Consider the following 26,521-nt stretch of genomic DNA (forward strand, 5'->3'; position numbering starts at 1 on the left):
TGATTGAGATGAATAGTTTTCTAGGCTTGTTATGGAGTTGCTCTTCATCTGATAGAAGTTTCAGTTTCCATTAAATTTTATGCAGTGTTTTTGTGGACTATCTCTCACTCTATGGTTCATGATGAGACCAGTGGACTAGTAAGATGTCTTTGTCTCAAAGTATTTATCTTGTAGTAGAATAATTTGTAAAATACCTGAAATACAGCATGATAATGTTGTTTGTGGACATTTACACTGATGTTTATGATGTGGAAGTCCCACCATGGTGTATGATCATGACTTCAGTGATGATCATGACTTCAGTAGTGATCATGACTTCATTTGTGATCATGGTTTCAGTTGTAATCATGATTTTAGTAGTGATCTTGACTTCAGTTGTAATCATGACTTCAGTTGGCCTTTGATTTGTTCCATCTTCATTTTTACCCAGATTACTGAAAATATTACTGATCTGATTAATGTAAATAGTTCAGTGTTAGCCAGGTTAAAATATCAGCATGGTTAAAAAATCTTTATGTATGTTTATTGAATGTTGCTTTCCAGATTTAGTCAGTCTAATCCTAACTATGGCTAGCACACCCACCCTGGCTGGACCCTAACGCCAAACCCTAACCCTGAACTGTAACCCTAAATCTTAATGCTGAACTCTAATGCTGAACTCTAATGCTGAACCTTGGTGACCTTGTGTTGTGCAGTGTTGTGTTGTGCAGTGTTGTGTTGTGCCTTTCAACTTAACGATCTGTTTGCTTGGTTTCATTTAATGCGTTTCATTTAACAATTTCAGTCAAGTTTTGCAATAACAGTGCACAAAGTACAGGAGTTTAATGATATGTAAAAGCTAAACATTTATTCAGTGAAACCCAAAATGCACACTTGTGCAAATGTGTGTGCTTAACCATTGCTTTCATGTGTGTTATTACCGAGTGGCTTTCTCCGTCTGTCTGTATGGGCATATAACACAAAGCACTTTCGGATGCCTTCATAGGCAGAGCTCCTTAGAGCAGTGGGGCATGAATGATATGCTTACTCCATCTTAAAATCAGAAGTGATGAACACGGCTTTCAGTGGTGGCCAGACTTCTCACAGCGTGCTGGACCTGTTCGCTCCGCTCAGAACCGGCTGTGTTTGGGAGGAGCTGCTTTGTCTTGTGTGCTTGTCAGGCTGGGTTTTTTTGCCCAGTGATACCATTGGGATGCTGATGGATGGGAAGGGTGTTGGAGGGGAGCAGGCCTCACCCTGCAGGGCTTTCATGCCTGCCGTTGTGCGGGACAATTCTGGGAAACCTCTGTGCGAGTCACCATGAAAGCTGTAGGGAAGGAGCATACCTGAAGGATGCTGTGGAAAGGTAGGGGTATGGAGGGGTGGAGTATGGGGTGGTGGAGTATGGAGGGGTGGAGTATGGGGTGGTGGAGTATGGGGTGGTGGAATATGGAGGGGTGGTAGTATGGGGTGGTGGAGTATGGGGTGGTGGAGTATGGGGTGGTGGAGTATGGGGTGGTGGAGTATGGGGGGGTGGTAGTATGGAGGGGTGGAGTATGGGGTGGTGGAGTATGGATGGGTGGAGTATGGGGTGATGGAGTATGGAGGGGTGGAGTATGGGGTGGTGGAGTATGGAGGGGTGGAGTATGGGGTGGTGGAGTATGGAGAGATGGGGTATGGAGGGGTGGTAGTATGGAGGGGCGGGGGTATTGAGGGGCGGGGGTAAGTCGGCATTCACAGCATCAGATTGATTCTCCTTCCTCCCCCCGTGGGCCCTGCCATGTTCAAACTCAAGCCGCTTGACTGCTTCACCGTAAGCCACTGTTTGACAGGCCGCCACAAAATGGCACGCGCCGGCATCCTGTGCTGGCATTATCCCTAATCCTGTCATCCGAAAGAAGAGGCAGCTACAGCCCTGCCAGGGCCATCACCGCGCCCTCCGCCCGCTGCATCAGACGCCAACACGCACCCCTGCCTACCAGGCACAGGAGGGCCACATCACACCCAGCAATGACACGCCTCACTGCATGGGAAGGTGGAGCAGTGGGGTAGAATGAGACAGAAAGGGGTGGAGTCTGAAAAGGGGTGGGGTCAGAAAAGGGGGTGGGGTCAGTGGAGGACAGAGGCAGGAAGGGTGTCTTTACTCAGTCAAGTGCTGAGGCTACGTAACCGTCTCAATGACCGTGAAAGGCTGTATGTGTGACAGTCGTTGGGTGTCGGAGGAGGAGTGGGGGACCAGAGGAGCTTCCCCAGTCATCCCCAGTGGACCTGTGACGCATTATTAAATGTGTAAGTATGGCTTAACACTTGCCAGAGAAACCGTTTCATGGTTGCTTCGGCAATCTGAACATGGCTGCCTCGTCATTTGCTAAGATGTCACGCCTCAGAAGCTCCTTAGGGGAGGAATAAAACGTAAGTGAGAGTGCTGAGAACGTCAGCATAACGTGCGGAGTGAATAATAGACAAATCTTTATTGATCCATGTAGGCCTGCCAGTCCCCATGTCATTCTCATCATTAGACTAATTCAGTGGGGGGGGGGGGGGGGGGGGGGATGTAAAGCTAAATCTCACAGGACGCTGCATGCAAATTAAGCTTGGTAATTAGCACCCCGAACCCATGTTGCCGCAGTAACCCGTCTCTTGCAGTTCTTCTTTGGGTTTCCGCCAGCCTGTCAGCGTGAGCGTGTTTGAAAGCCCGGCCATATGGGGACGCATTACACGCCACCTCATGGCGCCATCAACATGCCAATATGGGGCTGATTTGTGCATGGCATGGATTGATATCCACGTGCATGCAAATTCATCAATACAGACTATAGTTTACCCACTTAATTGCGGACCCCTGGGTGAGAGGCAACATATTGGGGACACCAGCATGGTGATTAAAATTCAAATTTCTCTCCCCCTTCTTAGCTGGTCTGCTTTCATTAGCAGTTGTCTTCATTAGTGGAACATTATTCCCTTATCCATGGGCACATTGATCTAGAGTGATCCTGCCATGTTTCTTCACTCCAGAACCTCTGGACATGGTTGTTTTAAAATAACTCTCGTCTTCTTTCCCTTTCCAGAGAAGAAATAGGCGTCTGTTAGTTAACGTTTGTTAACATCTGCAATTACAGCTATTACGTTTGGTCTACATTATTACGTTTATTACGTAATACGTACTACATTATTGGTCTACTATTAAGTTTTTCTGTCGGAGGAGGACAGCGTGTCAAAGATTGTGGTAAAGCATAACTGTCGAGTCAAAATGTCAAATAAATAATTAAATAGTTTTCACAGATTACACATTACCAGGCTGAGGAAATGAAAACGGTCTCAAGCAACACGAGACCCGTGGGTTTGTCCACGCACGTCCGATTGAGCCATATAGCATATGTTCTACATATTATGCACTGTTCTCTGTTTGCATATCAGAATACAATGGCAGTCCTGGTCCAGAGGGCAGCTGCCTCTGATTGGTTAAAGGCAGGCCGCATGCGGTGGGTGTTCTATGTAAAACCGCTTACTCAGCAGGCCGTAAATACAAACATAAAAACACAATGGATCCTCCTCCAGACCTCTTTGGCTATATAGGAAGTGAGTCGTTAATGGTGTGCAACTGTATTAATTCTATTAAATGCTTTGAAGTAAATTGCAATTCCTTTCACGATAAATTTAATTTATAGTGTGTCCCCTGCGAAAGAGGGTGGTACTGAAATAGTTTGTTTTGATTTTACCTTTACACACCATGTAATGACTCTAAATGATTAATGTAAGTAATTTACTCGGTGTCATGAGAAGACTGCTTCAACACCCAGGGGACACAGCATACACACAGCATGTACAGACTTACCTTGGAAATTTCAAACAGCTAGGTGTAAACAGATGTCTGGTCAAGTGCTCAAAGTAATTACCAGACCCAGCAGCACGTGGGCGACTGGTCAGTGCACTCACAACCTTTACCGCCTTTGTGTGGTGTTTTGTTTGAAATGTTTTACGTTTCAGAAGGTCTTTGGTCTGTGTGCCCTATGGAATGCCATTACCATGAAACACTTTTTGAAGAACCTTTCAAAGACTTTTAGAGATGTAGCCTAGCGTCCTGTGTGAATATTCAAACATTTTGCAGACTGAAATAGACTCAGAGGCTGATGGATATTTGTGCTTGTTTATTTATTTATTGTGTTTAGCACCTGTCTGTATTGGCGAAACAGAACGGACAGAAACACTCAAGTGTCTCGGAGAATCGCAGCATGATCTCATGGGTGTTCCACTTGGATGCATGCAGGCTATAGCAAACTAGTGAAACATTCATGAGTTAGCAAAAGCAGGAAATGCATGTGTGTGATTGGCCTGAGACCTGCGGTGGGAGGGGCCTGAGGGTTTTTGGCACACCTGGCCTAATTACTCTTCTAATCTGATGTCTTTTTACCTTCCGTCAAATGTTATATTTTCTAATCAATCCCTGTTTAAGACTGCATTTGCTGTCCTAACCTACAGAAATGACTCACAGGTATTACCACATTTTCTATTATGTAAACAAATTAAACTAATTTCTGTACTAATGTATACGTACAATGCAACGACATTCATCTTCCCAGAGAGCGCCTGACCCTGCACCCCCCCCCCAAACATCCCACCCCCCCACCGCCCCACCCAGCGCCCGTCTCCGTGTCACACACCCTCACACACTCGGCCTTCCATAACAGGCGAGGCAGAAGAAGCAGCGGTGAGTGATACATGAGCTGGGCTTGGCTAGTGAAGGTTACGTTTTACAGGAAGAGCTGCTGTTGAAAGGGAGGCGTCGGCCTCTCCCAGGGGGCGGAGCCCATGTCGGCCGTGATGCGGATGCGGGGATGATTCACGATTGACTGGCGGTGAAGGGAAAAGGGGTATTTGTCAAGTGCTAAGAGTGGATCGCAGCCAGAATGCAAATGGACTGTTAATTGAGTGTTGGATTGCTTTGAGTAATAGGAGATTTCCAGCCATCAGTGCTTATCATCGCTATGAGATGGACTGATGCTTGACAGGCACGGCTACAGTAGACCAGTGTAGCTCCGCTGCATTAATTCTGCGAAGGCCTTGAAATGCCACTGTAGCTTTAAGCTCTTGCTGACCCCAGCCATGGAAGTTGAGTGGGAGGGGCTTCCCGTAGCCCCCCGCTGTCTGCTGTGTGATTTTGGCCAGAACCTCCTGCTGCTTCCTGGGTCATCTCCTCGTTTCTGAGCCTGGTGAGACGATGGCAGGGTGTTTCCCTCTCACTCCTACATGTGGTCTGTCTTTGGTCACACTGACCTGGAAACAGACAGCAGCCGGGACTGGGACAGCACATGTGACACCAGACATCCAAAACGGTGACAGTTCACCAAGATCCTGCCTGTCTAATGTCTTAGTTCCCTTCTATGCAGTAAAATACTGATGTGCAGTGCTGGTGTGTTCAAAGGTTTTTTCCCTTCTGTCACCATTGATTGTATCAGGATCAGCAACCTTTGGATCCTTAGACTCTCGATAGGCTTATTCACATGCTCTTTGGTTGTTTATTTCAGCTTCCGAGGTCTGTGTGCACAGGTCTCTATCGCGGTGCAGGCCGACTTAAGCCAGTGATGTGAGCTTCTAGGTGGAGCAGACGCTGTTTAGTTATGTGTCAAAGAACATCTGGCGTGTCGTTGTCTTGTTGCTCGTAGGAGACTGATGAAGTCATTAGGACTGTATCATTAGAAGATGGACTGGAAAATATCAGGAAAAGTCACGCTAACCTGAGTCTCTTCTTAATTAGATACCCTCCTTCTATTAAATGAGCTTTCATATTACCCTGGGGGGACAATTGAAGTTTTGTCTCTACAGATGTAGATTTGAACACATACACACATACTCACACAAACACACACACACACACACACACAAATAAATGCAAACAGTCATTACCACAAGCCTACACACAATCAGTGTGTCATTTCCTTACTGTGGAATTATGATGAGAGTAATGAAGTACAGAGATGACAGCTGCCCCCCCCCAACCACACACACACACACACACACACACACACACACACACACACACACATCCCCCACACGGATAGACAAAGAAGGAGTGAGATGTGGTGATGGGGAAGACACAGAGCTCTAAATCTGTTTGCTCCATTAGCATGTATGAGTGTAGAACAGAAGGTCTGAATGCTCAAACTCTAAGAGGTGAGCACTGCCTCCTGTGGAAACATCTGATCACATCTCAGATGTAATGACCTGTCTGCTGCTCGTCTCGTAAAGGTTCCCCTGATCACACTCCTCCTCTTCATATTAACACATTTGACATGGGCCTCGTTATCCATGGAGGCACTTTGTGTTTAGTGTCTGTGGGTCTTTAGTGTCCTCATGAAGTCATGCCTGTGCTACCACTAACCACTAACACTAACTCTACCACTACCTCTAACTCTACCACTAACTCTAACTCTACCTCTAACAGTAGAGTTAGAGTTAGTGGTAGAATTAGAGTTAGTGGTAGAGTTAGAATTAGAGTTAGTGGTAGAATTAGAGTTAGAGTTAGTGGTAGAGTTAGAGGTAGAGTTAGTGGTAGAGTTAGAGGTAGAGTTAGAATTAGAGTTAGAGGTAGAGTTAGAATTAGAGTTAGTGGTAGAGTTAGAATTAGAGTTAGTGGTAGAGTTAGAATTAGAGTTAGTGGTAGAATTGGAGTTAGTGGTAGAGTTAGAGGTAGAGTTAGAATTAGAGTTAGAGGTAGAGTTAGAATTAGAGTTAGTGGTAGAGTTAGAATTAGAGTTAGTGGTAGAATTGGAGTTAGTGGTAGAGTTAGAATTAGAGTTAGTGGTAGAATTGGAGTTAGTGGTAGAGTTAGAATTAGAGTTAGTGGTAGAATTAGAGTTAGAGTTAGTGGTAGAGTTAGAGGTAGAGTTAGTTTTAGTGGTACTAGTATGTACTAACTCTACCACTAACACTAACTCTACCTCTAACTCTACCACTAACACTAACTCTACCTCTAACTCCAGCTGCATTCTGGATTCTGTTGTTACAGTTGCAAGGTGAGGACCAGAGCTGATCAGAAATACCGACTGCCAGAATCTCTCACCCAAACGTTGTATCTAAAATGTTTACAATTACATGTTCCAGTCTAGACCAATCAAACTAGGTGATACTGAAAAAGCAACATTGTAGAAAGTAAATGTCTGCTTTTGCAGGGTCATGTTAGAGTTCATTTATTTATCTGGGAATTACAGTAAGACCAGAAGCACCTGTTGTATTTACCTGGTGAGAGAGCAGGATCAATGTGCTCCTCAGCACTCACCTGTGGTGAGGTATGAACATCTGGACAGGAGTGTGGGAACCTCTGGACAAGAACATAGTCCTCCTTGTGTTTAACTCCGTGTGGGTTCCTTGCGCTGTAATGAATAACAGCATGTGCACAATTTGTCTAGAGGCTAAATGAGGAAAAGCACCCTGTGATCAATACAGCACTTTGCAGAACACAAATCTGGAACCAGGAGAAATACTTTCTCTGAGATGTATAGATGTATAGAAAGGAATAATTTCTCTCAAGTCCGCAGAGAGGCGGCGTGGTCTGTGTAATAAATGAGACTATCTTCGTTTAGTTTTTTTTCTCTTTTGTTTTCTAATCTGTGTCCACTCTCATTTCGTTAACCTTGATTTCACTCTCTTTTTCAGAACTTTCTCCATCAGCTCAATGAAGTTAGTCGTGGTGGAGAGAATCGATTCTTTGTGAGATTCGGCAATAATTACATTCCCGCCAGAAATGAAGAAATGGATTCGAGCAGGTCGGCGGGTGGAGAGAACTGCACTCTCAGGTCTCCTCATCAAGGTTGGGCATGTGGGGCAGCGAACCAGAGAGGGGTAATAAAGATTTAAGTGCTCAGGACATCCCGTGTGAAGCTGTACAGTGAGGAGTGTTTATGGGGGGGGGACCGTCGTCCTCTGCAGACAGCAGTCTTAGCCTTCTGAGAGCTAACAAGCAGTTTGGATCTGTAAACTCATTAACTGAGGTGCCTAAATGAAGGGGGGAGTTCTGCAGAACAAGTTCCCCCAGAGGATGAGACCAGACGGGGGAGAGGGCGGATCCAGGCAGGGGAGAGGGCGGATCCGGACAGGAGAGAGGGTGGATCCAGGCAGGGGAGAGGGTGGATCCAGACAGGGGGAGAGGGCGGATCCAGACAGGGGAGAGGGTGGATCCAGGCAGGGGAGAGGGCGGATCCAGACAAGGGAGAGGGTGGATCCAGACAGGGGAGAGGGCGGATCCAGACAGGGGGAGAGGGTGGATACAGACAGGGGGAGAGGGTGGATCCAGACAGGGGAGAGGGTGGATCCAGACAGGAGACAGGGCGGATCCAGGCAGGGGAGAGGGTGGATCCAGACAAGGGAGAGGGTGGATCCAGACAGGGGAGAGGGCGGATCCAGACAGGAGAGAGGGCGGATCCAGGCAGGGGAGAGGGCGGATCCAGACAAGGGAGAGGGTGGATCCAGACAGGGGAGAGGGCGGATCCAGACAGGGGGAGAGGGTGGATACAGACAGGGGGAAAGGGCGGATCCAGACAGGGGAGAGGGCGGATCCAGACAGGGGAGAGGGTGGATCCATACAGGGGAACAAATGCCATAATTAGGTACTTGTTTGTCTGTAGTCATTGTTTTTAGAGTATACAGCACATGAACAGAGGTGTGTGAGACTGAGCTCTCGTGACATTTGAATGCTTTAAGTTCTGCTTTAAGTTGTTTCTCTTTTGTCCAGACATGTATTGCTATCTTGGCTCTCCATGCTGGTAATGTAGTAGACTCTGGCAGCCATCTTTCAGCTAATATTTGAGAAAAGCAAGGATTCTATGCACCCCTTTCCCGTTGTCATGGCAACCGGCACTGTGCGGGAGGAAGCAGGGTATGACAGGTTCTTTATCTGTGGACTGAAATATTAAAGTTAGCTAAGATGTGCTTGCAGGCTCCATTAAACACTCCTCGGTGGTTTCATTAAAAGGTTCCTCCTCTGCTGCTTTCATTGATATCCCACATTGATTTGGGGATGGATTGCTTTTGTCTGTGGACATCTGCTGTTATTTTACCTTAATGCACTAATCTGCCTAAACCGTGTTCGGTTCCGTCTGTCATACACACACTTCAAAGAGTCCGTGTCTTGCTGTACGATTGCTGATTCCATTGTAATACATTGGGATAGAATTGATTTCAAAAGCTTAGCTTTTCAAAAAGACTTGTTTGTATATAATTTATAAGCATCTATATTCTGGGGCGAGTGGATCTACAGTGCTTTAAGTTAGTAGCATATAGGAAGATGCAGCAGGGATTCAAACTCTTAACATTGAGGCTGTGGGCCTGGTGACCCTCATACATTAAATTAAATTCTGACAGGAAGGCTGATTCACAGTGTAAAAGCAAGCCTATCAATATTGATCTTACATCAATAAATCATGAAATGGTTCTTCCACAGATATATGTCTAGAGGATATGGCCATGCTGAAGTGCTATTAACAGAGCGTGCTCGTGAGGGCATTGTCCTGACGGGCTTAGGCCTTAATACAGCTGTCTTCAGACACAATTTGGACATGAATCATGCATGTTATTCAACTAAGTCATTCAACCTTTAACCTTTAACCTTGACGTGCCTAATCTAGTTGTGCACCTTTTTTTCACCAAACCTTTTGCATCAAATGTCTTCTCAGTTTTCAATATACAATTATCCATTTTGGTTTTCACCTTGACTGTCATTCAAGAATTGGATTAACTAGAGAAACTGCATGTGTGTGTGTGAAAGCACGTGTATGTGTGTGTGTGTGTGTGTGTGTGTGTGTGTGTGTGCGTGTGTGCGTGTGAGTGAGATAAAGAGAGGGAGAGAGTAGGAGAGGGGTAGGAGAGAATACAAGAGGTAGAAGGAAAGAGAGAGAGAGAGAGAGAGAGAGAGAGAGAGAGAGAGGGAAAGAAAAGGGAGAGGGAGTAGGAGAAAGTGAGAGACTGAGTGGGAGGGAGAGGGAAGAGAGAGATGATGGAGAGAGAGAAGAGGGAGACAGAGGGAAGAGATGGAGAGAGAGAGGCCGAGAGAGAGAGAAATGAAGACTCTTTATCATCTTCCAGTACTCCTGACTTGCTAATTGATTATTTGCTATTAGAGATTGTGCACCAGAAGTTCCTTTTTTGTTTGAGTCAGTCTAATCACACAAGCACAATCGCACAATTATTTTTGACCGTTAAGTTAATAAGGGCAATATTTAAATAAGCAGGACAGGAGAGCTGAAATGTCCATGCTTGATTGCTAATAAATGGGGCACTGTGTCAGTAAACTGTGTTTTAACATCTTGCGTTTGATGGCAGTGGTGGTGTAGTGTGTGAACTGTACTCACACAGACTCGTGAATGCTCATAAGATGTGAAATACTACACTGATCCGACTAAAACGTCACAAACATGGCTTGACTAGCCCTGCAAAATGTTGGACTTTTCCTCAGCAAAACTGATGATCGGCTTTTTCAGGTAGCAAACTAACTCAAACAGCCAAATATTCCCTTTAGTACTTATACGTACGAGATCATCAAACATACAGTGAATAATTGTGTTATTTAACTGTTTCAGCATGACAGTTAAAACAGTGCTATGTTCCCATCGGTCAGCAAGTGTTCTTCTGGTCACTTCATTCTCTTCAGTAATATTACTGCTGTACCCCATATTTGCCATTCCAGCGGTGAAGATCTATATCTGCTCACGGGATTGAGTGTTACATTGCCGTACATGCTGCCTTAAACAGAACATGCGCTGGGCTTCAGCCTACTGTATCTAGACCTGCTGCACCTCTCTCTGCATGACCTATTTCCATGGTCTGAGAATTTGCAGGCTGGTGATAGCAAACCAATTTATTTATCCTTCCTTTCTCAACATGGGCCCTTTAGAGGAATATGGATTGCCTCCAATGGTACCTTTTATTTTTTTCCGCAAACATTGACTAATACTACACACTCTCTCCCGCTTCCACACACAGGATGCGCAGGGCCTGTTAGGACTCTATGAATAAAGTATATGTAAGGGAGGTGTAAATGGAGTTGGACACGGGCCGGAGATTGTCTGTTTCTGCACACACACGCTTGATGTTCGTGATAATATGAAATGTTAAAAGATCATTTCAGTCAAGAAGGTTGTGGTCTTACTGTGCCTTATTCTAGAGCACGGCGGGTCACATGGCAGCTCAAATGGCATTTGTAACCCCAAAACAAAAGAGGGACAATAGAACTATTCTACACTGATGCACATTCATGTTGACATATATTACATATTTTTTTGGTGTGTGTGTGTGTGTGTGTGTGTGTGTGTGTGTTGGGTGGCTGGTTGTATGTGTTTTTGTATGTGTATGAGAATGAAGCTGACCTTTATTTTACTATGAATGCATTTCAGTTTTTACACAGTGGTAGAAAATTTGCCAAATATTAATGAACTTATTTTTCATCTAAAATTACATTGTAAAGGTCAGTAGCTTCAGACTGTGACAACAGGAATACATTTTAAAATATACTTAAAAAATATATACTTATTTTAGCAGATATGCAAATATAACATAGAGCCCATATTGCAGCCTTGATTCATCGCCAAATCTGAACAGAATATGTCAGAATACAGAATTCATTTTTCAGGATGTATTATTTTATTAAGCATTTACATTGATGGATTTTACCAGATGTTATTGTCCCGAGAGACTTGCAAAATATTTTGTTGTCTACTAAAAGTATTATTAGCTAGCACAAACAGTTTTATACCTTTACTGACACATTGGGAAAACATAACCTGTAGCAGTTTGCTGCTATATGTGCTATATTAACAACATGTAAAATAAAAACAACAATAATAATAATTGGTATTATTATTACAGTATTATCAATGGAGTGATGACCCTGTTACTGAGGACTGACAGTAGTCTTGTGGTTCACTATGTTGAAGTCAGAGAGGTCTAGAAGACAGCAGAGAGATCTAGAATTATGGTAACAGATGAGTTTTGCTGATATAGCCACATTAAATACCTCTGCACTAAAAGTAAAACAGTTTAAATACAGTGTGTAATTTTGAACTGAGACTCATTAGGGTCCTGGTGTTGGTTCTGGGTGAGGTAGTTGTGGGTAGTGTTGTGTAGTAGTGGGCAGTTGTGGGTAGTTGTTGATATGGGAGCAGCCCAGTGTGGGTTTCATAATACCCTGGTGGCATTGAAGATTGTGGCTGATAAAAGAGAGATGTTTATGATAAAGGTATGAAGGGGATGGAGTCCAGTAGACATATAGTTGTATATCTGGATGTGGAGAGGTGTAGGAGAGGAGAGAAACGTTAGAGGACTAAGAGCAGGAGGGAAGAGACTGCTGGGTGAATGGAGAGATGAGAGAAAGACTAATGGATCCCGTTAACCTCCTCAAAGAAGGCACAAAATCCTCTGATGTTGGAGAGGTGGGTGGAGGGGGATGCGAAAGACTGAAACGGAAGAAAAGATGGTGAAGAAGCCGTGAAGATCGGGAGGCTGATGCAGGTTCTCTTTGTAGAATACAGCCTGAAACTTTCAATGAGAACTTGAAAGGGAAAGTTATGGAGCAGGTGTGGAAGATCTGGATATCCTGGACGAGAGTGGACACAGAAGAAGAGAGGAACGTGTCTGCAGCTCATTCGCGAGAGGGAAAGTAGTGGTGGTGTGGGTGAGGAAGGGCGGCTGTAGCAGCAGGAACAGGAGACGGGACAAGCGCTGAAGGCCGTGACGAGTGGAGGAGGTGTGTGTGTAGGTGCGGTGTGGACATTGAGAGACACGAGAATAGAACATATAGTATGTGATGATGTGAGAGGTGAAGGGGGAGTTCTGATGATATCCAGTGTCAGGGCAGGTCTGTGAAGATCAGGTCGAGGAGTGTGTTGCCTGTTCTGTGCGTCAGAGAAGACAGGATGAGGTCAAGAGGAGAGAGAAAGAAGGTAAGATGACTGCGGCTTGAAGGAAGGGAAGGGTGACGTCTCCAAGAAGAATATGAGTAGTCCCACTGACAGGGAAGAGACTGAGAAGATTGTCCAGCTCATCTCTGAATTTGCCTACAGCAGGAGGGTCATATATGACAACGATGGGGAATGTAGTGGGATCATTTTAGCGACAACGTGGAACTCCTATGAGGATGCAGAAAGGTGTAAAAACGTGAGTGTAGTAGGACACCCATCACTACGCTGAGGAGACGTGAAGAATGAAAAGCCAGAAGATGGAGCACATGAACTCACCCAGGAAGAGAGGTGGACCAGAGAGTGACGTGGACCAGGGAGTGAGGCGAACTCACCCAGGGAGAGAGGTGGACTCATAGAGGTCCATCTTCTAGTCACCTTCTATTCCACCTTCCACTCCACCTTCTATTCCGGTCTGAGATTATAACTGTGACAGGTAGAGGTTGTTGGTATTGCAGTTGCTGTGGTGATGATGTTTCCATATTATGTGGGTAGTGTATTTTAAAAGATGTATTAGAAATAAATGGTACGGGGATGAGAAGTAAATATTTTGCCAACATCTGACAGCCATGATATTGTAATCCATTCCCCATATTGATTAGAGTGATGGCAGGATGTCCAGCCATGATTTTTTTTTTTAAAGCAAACATATATTCAACTCAAAACCTTCAAGGTAAAGAATAACCCAAAGCACTATGATTTCTGTAGCATATATCTTGTCTATGAAGAAACACATTTTCTTCTTTTTGATGACCTATTGAGGACAGAATGCTCTGTGTTGGACAGAGCAGGGCAGGGCAGATTTGCTAACCCTCGGTGAGAGTTCACTTCCCTGGTTATTTGGCCTTCCTGTGAGTGTGGTGTGTAGACGTGCTGAATGTTTGAGAACATTTAAATCCTGGGGTTGCCATTCTTGCTACTGCAGTAAACACAGGAAACAGTTTTTACTGACTAAGTAATCCATGCTGAATTTCAGTGGCATTGTCTCACTCTCTCTCTCTCAATCCCTATCTCTCTCCCTCCTGCTCTTTCTCTCCCTTTCTCTCTCTTTTTCCCTACCTCTCTCTCTCACTCTCCCTCCCTCTTGCCCCCTCTCTTTCTCTCCCTTTCTCTCCTTTATCCCTCTCTCTTTCTCTTAGTCTGTTAGTCTTCATTCTTTTCATTGCTATACTGCACATTTAATAAAGGGCTCTACATTTACACTCTTTTGAGGTGGGGAGTGTTTTCATATTCCATTCTTTTATCATTTCTTCTTTTAAAGCCTCCTGAACAGTGTTGTGTGTGAAGCCACGCACTGCCATCTCTGCCCTGCCATTGTTATGTGCTCACTCGCCGCATCCTGCTCTAAACTTCCCTGTAATTTCTTGAGAAATTGCACACAATAGGCAGGAATATGGTGAGGCACAAGTAAAATTAACTGTATGAAAGTTAAGGAGCCATGAAATTAAAGAATACGGTTAAAGAATACGGTCCCTTCTCTCCGCACACCTCTCTGGTGGGGGCCTGCTCGTCTGCAAACACAACTGGCTCTGGATCGGAAATCCCAGAATAAATTAGTTATGCCAACAATTATTCCTAGGAATGGTCCATGTCATATATAGTCCATATATTAGAGGTTCATAAACAGTTCTTTATTTATTCATCCAGAAGAGTTGTGTAATTGGGAAACATTTCTTTGTCTTTGGACTGTGAAAATGAATATCCAAAACAACCAACCCCTTTATGTGGAATGCGTTTATAACTGTAAACCCCTCTGACATTTGCTTCTATAACTCCATGATCTACATATAGAAAGGACAAGTCAGTACTACAGAGAGAATGTCTAGAAGAGATCCCTAATATATATTATGTGATCCTGAAAACTGTGAATGCTGTACTAACACTCTGTGTCTATACCCACACCTAATGCTTCAAGTGACGTGCACGTGTCACTCAGGGTTTTAAAGATTGCGTATGGACCCCAGTGTTTATTGTTTTCCTAATTAATTATAGTCTAGCCAGTAATTACTGAACAGGCATGTTGCTACATCACATGCAATCAATTAAAGATGATTTGGGGTAATTTAAACACACTATTGGTTTATTACGGCTACTAGTTGATGTGGAAGTGAACGTTTTCTTTCTGGGGAAACTGTGCTCTCATCCACGGCCATGATTAATGGTGCACTGCAACTGAAATCTATCACCCACACAGAGGTGATTGTTTTTTGATGAACTTCTAAATACAGGCATGGTCAGCTTCACCGCCACGCGTCCCCCCATCGTCCTTCATTCGGTCAGCACGGGCTCGTCGCACCCCACATCTGAACCTGGGGGAATTAAGAAAAAATAGAGATTAAGTATTTGTCAAAATTAATTAATGGAGCAGAAATAACGCTTGGCCGCTGGTGGCTTTTGTGTGCGTGTGTGTGAGCGCGTGTGTGCGTGTTTGCGTGTGCGCGCGCATGTGTGTGCGCGCACGCATCTGTGTGTGTGTGTGTGTGTGTGAGAAAACAAAAGTCTCATGAAGGCAGTTCAGAGTTTTTTGGACGTTACAGAGTACAGAGGAGAACTTTCAGAAAGCATTTTCCCCCTAGGAGCTGTGACTCATGAAAGAAGAGGAGGCCCCAGTGACCTCTGCTGCTGAGTCTCAAAGCAACGCAGACAAGGCCAAGAAAGCGAGCAGATAACTAAAACCTCCCTCAGCTGAAGAGCGCTGGAGCCCAGCACTGAGTGTCTCCAGAAAGACAGAGTGTCTCCACCAACAAAGACACAGAGCGTCTCCACCAGAGCTCCCAGAGCAGATCCCAGTCCGGGGTGAAGAGCTGTGCTCACCTGCTGGTTGCTCCTCCGTCTGACCTGCATTCTCTGGACTGATGTGAAATTGGGATGAGTAACGGGGGGGGGGGGGGGGGGGTATTGGAGGGGGGGGGGTGTTGGGCAGTTTGGGGAGGTAGAGGTGGAGGCGTCTGTTCACGTGCAGTAGATACACGCATGCATCTACTGACGCATCCCTGGGCACCTGCACCTCGCTGCGTGGTGAAACATGTCCTTCTGATGATCCCAGCACCCTTATCCAGCAGGCGCTGGCCTCCTGTGCCCCCGACAAGCTGGTTTCAAATTACGGAGGGAAAGGAGGGACTTTCACCAGTGATTACAGATGCATTTTAGTGGTGTAAAATTTGGCAGTGTGTGGTAGCACCTCCGTTGAGTTCTGAGAGGTGAACAGTGGGAGGATGGAGAGTGAGAGACAAGGGGAGAGCAAGCGCCACAGAGTGGCCCCAAGCGTGATTAATTGTGGCTGCTCAGTAATCCACTTGTTATGCCTGTGAGTCTATAGATGTTTTGTACAGGGAAAGAGCAGGACCCATATTTATCTTAGCTGGCAACAAACCCCCGCACGTGGGCTTGTGAAATAAACATGGGGAATAGGGGTGACCAGGAGGCCCTCGTGCACTCAAATAGCTGAGATTGAGTAGACACGTTAAGGCAGAGACTGGTGAGCCTTCACATGGAGCTCGCGTCCACGAGAGCGGTCATTTGTTAGCGTAATGGCTGTCACATGACATTGATTGCTGCAGAGGGCTCTCTGCTGTGTCTGCACTCTGTGGTCTCCCAGTCCCCCCCACACCTGCTGTCCCATATCCAGCCCTGGACAAGGCTTTTTTTAATAAGATGTTAATCCACACAAAATAGGTTTTGATTGAGATTGCTAATTCTCAGCATTGAGGCCTCTGGTTGCAGCTCTCATACTCTTGTCTGCTAAGTTTGGACTGCAGTTCTTTCTTTTGTCATTGTTCCGTTTGTGGCCCAGCCCTGTGCAGGAGGCGTGGGCGTGAGGTGACAGGGCCTCTCCGGTGCCCAGCAGCGTTGGCTCCTTGTGTGTGCGCCCTCACGACAGCATAATCAATTTAAGAGTTTGTCTTGGGTCATTATTACCTGCTGCAGAGCCATCTGTTGGCAAGGGTGGAGGTGTGGGGTGGGGGGGGGGTGGCTGGGTGGAGGTGGTGTGGTAGGGTGGAGGGGTGGCTGGAATGGATTGAAACGCAGAGGTTTGGAACAACGGGGCACGGAGGGGTGGGTGGGGGTGGGTGGGTACATCCAGATGGCTGGAGAGAACACTTACTCCACACTGCCAAACTGGCCCTGGCATATTTAAGGGGGCCTTGACTAAATATAAGCAGCCCTTTAAGTCTTTTTTCAAAGAGGCTCTGGCTAAAAGTGTTTGACCCTGCCGCCTCCATCTCCAACTCTTCTACAACTTTCTGGGTTTTGCAGCTTTACTGTATGTAGGGAGAAAAATACAAACTTAAAATGCACTGGACAATTTCAGCCTGACTGCAGTTGTTATTATGGACACTTCACAAAGAATAATTCGTACTGAAACCATAAAGGTTTCAGACTTCCCGTTTTCTTACTGAGAAACAGTAGATACAGAGCTAAGCGAACATGTTTTTATTCCTTTTGGGGTTTTGTGTCAAAGCCACACAGCAATGACACACAAAGGAATGGAATAGAAAAGTTCCATTAATATATATGAGCTAAAAAAACTTGTACATAAGGATATATGTTTTTGAATCCACTGTACAGCTAGACAGGGTAAATACAACATTGCACCATTAAAAGAGAATCCTCTGACATTTGCATATAATCTATATATTCCAAATATCTCCACCCTGCTATACATTAAAATGCAACATTTATATATCAGAATTGTAGACTCACACGGTTAGGGGTATTAGGGTTTGGGTTAGGGGTGTTAGAGTTAGGGTTATGGACATTTTCAGCACTGTAGACCCACAGGTTTAGGGGTGTTTTCATACTAGAGGGTTTTTCCTGACCCTGGACTGCTTGCTCTGCGAGTTTGGTATGTTTGGTCAAGTGTGAAAGCGGTTTTCGATCCCGAGAGCGGTGCAGGAAATCGATCTCAGCTCTTCCTGAAATCGGAGGTCTGGAGTATGTTTCGTGTGAACTCTGATTCGGTTCGCTGCAAATGTGGAAAATATCAGCTCCTGTCGCGTCTAAACATAAACGCGACGCTATAGTGTTTGTTCCAAGCAGATTTCACTTCTGTTGTTTAGGTCCATTTGACGGGCAGGTTGTAATTCTGTTGAACTACCTATAGTGACTAACTAGAGCAGCACTGTGTTGAAACAGTGGAGATGTGTTTCCGTGGTGATGACCAGAACCACCGGCCATGTGCTTCAGTGGTAAAAAAACTCCTGATCTCTCCAGAGCACTGATGATATTATCAGGATCGTAACTGCCTCCTCTGTCACTGATCAGGGCAGTTAATAACGCCTCCTTTAGTGCTGTGCGTGTTACACTTTTGGAAAAGCACTCCTCCTTTTTGAACTTGTGTCCCTTCTATATATGACATACATGTGCGGGAAAAAAAGGAAGAGCGTTTCTGGATCAAACACAGTGTTGGTTATTTGTGATTGCCCTGCCCATGCTGTCATGCAGACCAGCCAGCGTGGCGATCTATCACTGTGTCACACACAGGAAAGACCTCATTTACACCTGAAGGTGACATTCTATTTGTGACAGCACTGGGTGATAATGACTGATCTGTGTAAGCTGAACACTACTGAGACACTCACTATATTTAGATGCACCCTGCTTGCAAGTGACATTCACCAAAAACGAATTTCACTGGATGCAAATCTTCAGGGAATGTAGGCTACGGAGTTGCTGTCCTTTTGTCTAAAGAACGTTTGCAATTTTGTTAGACATTTATTGTACTTTGTCTCAGGGCTTTTAAAAAAATGGCTGACGTTTCACATTTTAGACATTTTAGGTTCTGAGCTGTTATCAGAAACATGTCATCACATGGACTAAGGATGGGCTGCAGGAGTCAGGGCTGCACTGGGCCCGTTTCCCAAATTTCCCCTTTAGGACTTTGCCCAAAATGTAAGAATTTTTTCTTTGGTTTGATAAAAATTCTCATGTAAAATAAGTTAGTAATAATAGTTATTGTAACGTATTGAACAGGCAGAGAGGGATCCAAATGCGGAAGAACACCGCTTTTATTGAAATGAAACGTTGGTACAAGCACAGGCAGGTGTATCACGAGCACTAGTAACAACTGCGTTGTCTTGGCGTGGTCAGGACGGTCCAGGGTCATACCGGGGAAGCCGAAGTCAGGAGGTACAGAGGGACTAGGCAGGAGACGAGGTCGGGGACGTAAGCGAGGGTCGGAACACAGGAAAGCAGACAGGTAATAGAAAGGCTTGGTATGCGGCATGAGTCGGCAATACTTCGCGACTAGGAAGTGGAATGTGGGCGTTTAAGTAGAGATACAGGGGGTGTGGTGATGAGTGTCAGGTGAGGCTGGTTAGGTGGAGATCAGGTGGCATTCCTTACAGTTATAATGTAGTTATTTAGTAATGATAGTAATAGAATTTTGTTATAATAAGCAGTCAATTTAGAGACAGATAAAATCATTTGCTGTTGTTTTGTTTTTATCCAGATTGTCAAAGTTAAACTGCTTAGACTGATTAGATTGAGCATATGTGCACATATGGGATTAGGTGCCTGATAACAAGTATGAAATGATGCGGTTAGTGTACAGACCCTCAGACGTGAGGCTAACCGTAGTCAGGACACAGATGTTGCCGGACAGATTCAGAGAAATGAAGACCTCTGACCTCTGAAGTTGTGGCCCAAAGCCAGAGTGTAGTTTTATCTGATCAGTGTACGCTGTTCACGGTTGGGTGGGTCACCAGGACACTGAGAGAACCACAATGCTCCAATATTCATGAAGTTGTTCATATTTTTATGGTAAACATGAACAAACAAATATGTAATACATTTCCCTAATTTAAAAATGTAATTGCTGCTAAAGGTTTTTCATGTATTGTACTAGGAATATGTTTATCACCATGGAGATCTGGAAGAATGGGTAATGTGTTTACATCAAGCACACACCTTGCTGAAAAAATGACCACAGCTGTAGTAATTTAAATGATTATCAGTTTGTCCAAACTTAAATGGCTGTAATACATTCCAGTTTAATCCTGTGCCTGCTTTGTCAGAAATATAGGCTAATCCCAACGAGACACACACGCACTGATCAAACTCGGTCATTTATCGTGAATGTGCCAAACTCGACTTGCACATCCCGGTGATGCTCCTGAAGTTTACGGATGAATCTCCACGGGTCACGTGACGACAATCAGAGAGCAGTTCACCATAGACGTCAGCGCAGCTAATGGTGGGATGATTGTACGAGTCATTCTTCATTTCTAGCCTGACCATGTGCTTAACAAAGTGCACCAAACGTTGTCATCACATCTCACATGCGCTGACTCCCCCACACAACCACCCCCCCTGCCGGACGACACACTGCGCTAATACACTTATGCCCAACAGGTTTTCTTTGCTGCACTGGGGAAATCAGAAAGCTGTTTAGCTGTAGATTTATACCTTCAAAGAGGAAAATGTTGGTTTAAAAAAGATTCCCACAGTACAAAGAGTTTCACAGCGGAGACCGGTCCTCTCCCTGCGCATTTCGGAGGATTCTAATGAACGAGTGTTAGTGTAATTCCAGCTGTAACGATCTTGGTGCCTGTCTTAATCCCTGTTAGGGGGTTCAAGCTGTGCTGATTCTCTTTATCGAATCTGCCACAGACTGCATTCCACAGTGGTATGAATGGATGCAATATCTCCCTCTGCACTTTAGGGTGATAGATAGCCTCAATAATCATGATTCCACTTTAGAGCCCTCCGAGTAGAAGTGTGTTTAATAGATGCATGTGTATGTCATTGATCTGTTGCTCTGGTGGGTCTGTTCCTGCAACAGGCATCGTGGCTTCTGAATCAGATACGTCTCCATCATGCTGGTGTCTCCGGCACCTCTGTGTATTGATCAGAATTCACAAGTCAAGCGTTTCTCACTGCTGGGACGGAGACCAGCGCTGGTTCGTCCAGCTGTTTTTCACAACTGCTCCACATACAGACGAAAACGAGGGAGACGTTTAATAAGACTTTCCGTTCTTTGATGATGAAGCGCTCAGCTGTCGTGCTTTCAAACAGATGAGTTTGTCCCATACTGGATATGATCATTCTTCAGCTTTGACATCTTGGAAAAGCTCACAGTTGATTGGGTAGGAAACCAGTTTTTAACTGGTCTCAGGCTTTGTTAAACCTGGCTTGTTCATGACAACTTGAAAACATTTCTGTTCTAATTACCTTCAGACCTGTGCAGCTCTGCTCTGAACTGTGTTATCTTTAGCCCCGTGTATTGGGGTGCAGGGTTGGAATGATTGACACCTGGTTTCATGCTGTTTAACTAAGGCCCCTGACAGACTCCTCTCTGGCCAGATGATGGTGAAACAGTGCTAGGCGCTGCCCACACTCCTCGATTTTTTTGTTCTTCATTCTCCTGTGGCGAAGACCAAAGTTAAGCAGCCCTTTAGCGGTGTAGCAGCGGGGATCTGCTTAGTCCTTATGTTTGGTCCGGGCGCAGTTAGACTGCTGTAAATGTCACATTCTGCAACATTGCACATTGTTTTCTGTTTAGTCATGCACACTAATACTGAGCATTTCCCATGAGTAGGTGGCTCAGGTGACGTGTGGCAGTCACACTGCAGTTCTGCTGAGATTTCCATGTTCTGTAGTATTGTACTTTTGCATAACGTCTGTGGCTATCAACACACCCACCCAGCTGCCTTCAAGCTGACAGCCATGCAGTCTGTGCAGTGTGTCCCACACAGGGGCCCCCCCATCTTGTGTGACACCTGTGTGGCCCAGGCCATCAAGCACTGCCTGCGTGTCTACGCGTGCTGCAATGCCTGAGAGGCACTGTCAGTCTGTCTACACATGGCACACTGCCTGAGAGGCACTGCTGGTCTGTCTACACATGGCACACTGTCTGAGAGGCACTGCTGGTCTGTCTACACATGGCACACTGTCTGAGAGGCACTGTTAGTCTGTCTACACATGGTGCCCTACCTGAGAGGCACTGTTAGTCTGTCTACACGTGGTGCCCTACCTGAGAGGCACTGTTGGTCTGTCTACACATGGCACATTGCCTGAGAGGCACTGTTAGTCTGTCTACACATGGCACACTGCCTGAGTGGAACTGTTGGTCTGTCTACACATGGCACACTGCCTGAGAGGCACTGTTAGTCTGTCTACACATGGCACGCTGCCTGAGAGGCACTGTGAGTCTGTCCACACATGGCACACTGCCTGAGAGGCACTGTTAGTCTGTCCACACATGGCACACTGCCTGAGAGGCACTGTTAGTCTGTCCACACATGGCACACTGCCTCGCCTGCCACCCACGATGCCCTGGACCAGTGCCAATGCTGCTGACATGGGGGCCAGTTTCAGGTACACTTCAGATCTACCACAGGATGCTTCATTAATATTGATTAAGTCAAGCATGAAAATGCACAAATCACATAGAATCTGCCAGCTGAAGAGGCCTTTGCATTCTGCCTCTCCTCCCCTCCCTTTGGAGAGCCCCCCAGGTAGAGATCCTCTCAGGTAGAGAGCCTCCCAGGTAGATATCCCCCCAAGTAGAGATCCTCCCAGGTAGAGATCCTCCCAGGTAGAGATCCCCCCAGGTAGAGATCCTCCCAGGTAGAGAGCCTCATGGGTAGAGATCCTTCCAGGCAGAGTGCCCCCCAGGTAGAGAGCCCCCCAGGTAGAGAGCCTCCCAGGTAGATATCCCCCCAAGTAGAGATCCTTCCAGGCAGAGTGCCCCCCAGGTAGAGAGCCCCCCAGGTAGAGAGCATCCCATTCAAATACAATGGACACAAAATAAATCATGTTTTTGCTCCAAAAACAAGAGAATGCTGCTCTGCCTGGTCTGATCTAACAGCAATCATGGAGATGAAATGCCTGTGTACATGCGTGTGCGTGCGTGAGTGCATGTATATGTGTGTGAGTGGAATCAGAGAGTTTAACATGCAGAGAACATTTAATTTTAACTTTATATAATGACTGTGTGTACGTGTGTGTGAGCAAGTGGAATCTGAGTGTTTAACATGCAGAGAACATTTTATTTTATCAGGGGATCCCCCCCCCCCCCCGATGTCAGATGAGGTTTTTATTGTATCTTTACTGTACCCCAGTTCTCTTCGTGCCTCTCCTTGGAAAGCCTTGCATTGCTAACACAGTGGATGCAGTAGTGGCTGTCTGACATAGCTGAAGGCTTTGTGTCTATGAGGTAGTGGTAACCACACAATTACATGTGAAGTGTTATTTTATTTACCTTCGTTCACGCGCTTTCACGTGTGAAAGTGAAAAGTAATCTGTTCACCATCTAGATCTTCTGCTTAATATTCAAATATGCGCATTTTAATTGGCATAGATTTTATTTCTGTCTATCATGATGGAACAATTCTGATTATAGTACCATGATCGCAAACCGAATCATCTCACTTTATTTGATGTTTTATGATGCGTTTCTGTCAAGTCCCATTTTAATCATAGTGTAATCTCTCCACCGCAATCTCCATTTGTGTGTGTGTGTGTGTGTGTGTGTGTGTGTGTGTGTGTGTGTGTGTGTGTGTGTGTGCAGGTCAAGATATGGCGTACAGGATGGTGCGTGCCAGCCGCGTTAACTCCACACTCACACGTGACCTGGACACTGAGGACCTGCAGGGGGCGCCACTTGAGATGGAGTGGGAGATGGAGAAGGAGCTGGAGGAGCCGGGCCTGGACCGCTTCCGCCTGGAGGGTATGGAGACGCGACCTGACCCGGACATGGAGCCCATCCAGCTGTCTATGTCTCCCCACGGGCACTTCCAGCGCCTGCAGGAAGACCCTAACTACGCCTCCTGCTCCAGCAGGGTCCTCCCCCAGGGCCAGAGGAGCAGTGGGACCTGCGTGGCCAAGTACCTGCTGGCCGTGGCAGGAGTCTTCCTCCTGGGACTGCTCGTCGGCCTGTACGCCCAAAGCCCCAGGAAGCAGCCTGACAAACCCAGCACGAGGCCGGACCTTCTGGAACGGGTCACGCAGAGCATCACGGCCGAGAAGATCCAGACACTCTTCAGGTCAGCACAATCTGTTACTCCGTTCACTACTAAACAGCCTTTTAAAATTTTCAACCAAATAGAAAACTGGATTATTGGTATTCCAATCATTATTGATCTAAATTCAGCTAAGCTTTTAATTAATAAGTAATGCAGATAATTCAGTGTTGCTGTGGAGTTAGACTCCATGATCACGTTAAAGACGGAGGCTGCACAGAGCCACAAAACTTCAGGGTGAGGAAAAACTGCCTTGTAGCAAACATGGAGGTTGAATGAAGGCACTGTAGTGTAGCGGAGGCTTGAAGGACACTCTGGCCTGCCGTCCCTGCATACCAGATGCGGTTTCTCTAAGGACAGGCGCTGTGGGAGCCGCCTGCCCCCGACACAGTCCTGCAGGCAGAGAACAGAACAGCCTATATCCCCCAGTGGTGATACCATGTACTGTGCACCTCATGCAACCAGCCACATGCACGTGACTCGCACGGAGACTGACATCTCACGCGGGTAACAAAGCTAAAATGATACATTCAACCTCACGTGGGTAGATGCGGTTTTGGAGTCGGAGATCACAAGAAGCACGTGTATGTGTGTTAGAGAGATAACTCACGCTTTCAGTTTGTGCTGAACTGAGTCAGTCTCACTCCCGAAACAGTGTTTTCAGGACTGTTGATTCATTATTTATTTCATCACATTCATTGTTCGCTCTGAACTGCTGGTAGCCTGGTTCAGACCTTTTCTGGAGCTAACAAGGCAACCTCATAATGGGCAAAGGCTGCAAAGGCAAGAAGTCATAATATTGTGATCGCTTATTCAGGCCACATCTCCGCCTTCCCGGCATTCACAACAGTGCCTACGGAAATGAGAATATTTATAAAGATAATTGCATTATTTACAGTGCAGTGGAAATGGAGTGCAGTCTGTTGTGGGGAGGTGGTGTGTTTGGAGTGGTGTATATGGGGAAATGGTGTGTTTGGATTAAGTCACATTGGGCCAACAAGAAGCAGTTTCAAGATGGAGATTTCATGAGGAACCTGGAGAAATGAGACAACTGTGTCTCAAGGTAGGAGCAGATCACTCTGTCTCCTGTGTCTCATAGTAGGAGCAGATCACTCTGTCTCCTGTGTCTCGAGGTAGGAGCAGATCACCCTGTCTCCTGTGTCTCATAGTAGGAGCAGATCGCCCTGTCTCCTGTGTCTCGAGGTAGGAGCAGATCGCCCTGTCTCCTGCGTCTCGAGGTAGGAGCAGATCGCCCTGTCTCCTGCGTCTCGAGGTAGGAGCAGATCGCCCTGTCTCCTGTGTCTCGAGGTAGGAGCAGATCACTCTGTCTCCTGCGTCTCGAGGTAGGAGCAGATCGCCCTGTCTCCTGTGTCTCATAGTAGGAGCAGATCGCTCTGTCTCCTGTGTCTCGAGGTAGGAGTAGATCGCCCTGTCTCCTGGGTCTCGAGGTAGGAGCAGATCATCCTCTCTCCTGCGTCTCGAGGTAGGAGCAGATCACTCTGTCTCCTGTGCCTCATGGTAGGAGCAGATCACTCTGTCTCCTGTGCCTCATGGTAGGAGCTGATTGCCCTGTCTCCTGTGTCTCGAGGTAGGAGCAGATCACTCTGTCTCCTGTGCCTCATGGTAGGAGCAGATCACCCTGTCTCCTGTGTCTCGAGGTAGGAGCAGATCACTCTGTCTCCTGTGCCTCATGGTAGGAGCTGATTGCCCTGTCTCCTGTGTCTCGAGGTAGGAGCAGATCACTCTGTCTCCTGTGCCTCATGGTAGGAGCAGATCACTCTGTCTCCTGGGTCTCGAGGTAGGAGCAGATCACTCTGTCTCCTGTGCCTCATGGTAGGAGCAGATCACTCTGTCTCCTGTGTCTCATGGTAGGAGCAGATCACTCTGTCTCCTGCGTCTCATGATAGGAGCTGATTGCCCTGTCTCCTGCGTCTCATGGTAGGAGCAGATCTCCTCTTCTCCTACATTAATCGGAGGCCTCTCCAGCCTGTCAGAAATGCTTGGCTGGAGATTGAAGAAGGCTTTGAAGACCTTCCTCTAACTGGTTCAGTGCACATGCTAATAACCTCATTAGAACTAATTCAGGACATCAGCTCTGGCTGGCTTCTGAGTTTCCTGCTGCACATTTTCTGTGCGGTGCTCTTGTCAATAGAACAAAACCGCGTCACTTACATGAGGGACTGTAAAGGAAAACATTCAGATGCCATGGTGTGTTGATAGTCATTTGTCTTCATTGACTGGTAGGTCCAGATCCAACTACAATAAAAAATGATATTTCATTTTTTCACCAGGCAAGGAGCATTCACATACTTACACATATACACAGGTCCATTGTCCTATTTTCATTCACTCTGTTGTTTCTCAGTTAATTGCCTCTTCTGTAGAGGACTTTCTGCCATGCCACTATGTTTATTTCTTAGATTCTGATCCCATTTGCACTTCAAAGACTGTGTGGATGAAGAACAGTTCCAGTAAAATTGGATTAGCCCAGAATCCCTAGAAGAAGTGTGTTTCTCACTGTTTGGGTCTCTCTAATGGCCTGTTTTTCTCCGTGAGGCTCTCACTCTTAATTACAGGACCATAATTGATACAGCCAGGCTGGCTGTGTGCATTCTTTGTGCTCTTTAAACACCA

At 46.0% G+C, this 26,521-nt stretch overlaps 1 protein-coding gene across 5 annotated transcripts in view; it reads left to right on the forward strand.

Annotated features, from left to right (window-relative positions):
- The window catches only part of naaladl2 (N-acetylated alpha-linked acidic dipeptidase like 2), a 177,677-nt gene that overhangs the window by 19,140 nt on the left and 132,016 nt on the right, over window positions 1-26,521 (forward strand). For 2 of the 5 annotated variants that reach the window (XM_077023403.1, XM_077023407.1), the window contains exons 2-3: window positions 7,633-7,786; window positions 23,437-23,911. In XM_077023403.1, coding sequence (XP_076879518.1) covers window positions 7,729-7,786; window positions 23,437-23,911 — 533 coding nt within the window. In that variant the 5' untranslated portion in view covers window positions 7,633-7,728. Of the gene's footprint in view, window positions 1-7,632; window positions 7,819-23,436; window positions 23,912-26,521 lie in introns of all 5 variants that reach the window. The other 3 variants (XM_077023405.1, XM_077023404.1, XM_077023406.1) reach the window with 3 other exon arrangements.

Source organism: Brachyhypopomus gauderio, chromosome 12, assembly GCF_052324685.1.
Source record: "Brachyhypopomus gauderio isolate BG-103 chromosome 12, BGAUD_0.2, whole genome shotgun sequence".
Lineage (NCBI taxonomy): Eukaryota > Metazoa > Chordata > Actinopteri > Gymnotiformes > Hypopomidae > Brachyhypopomus > Brachyhypopomus gauderio.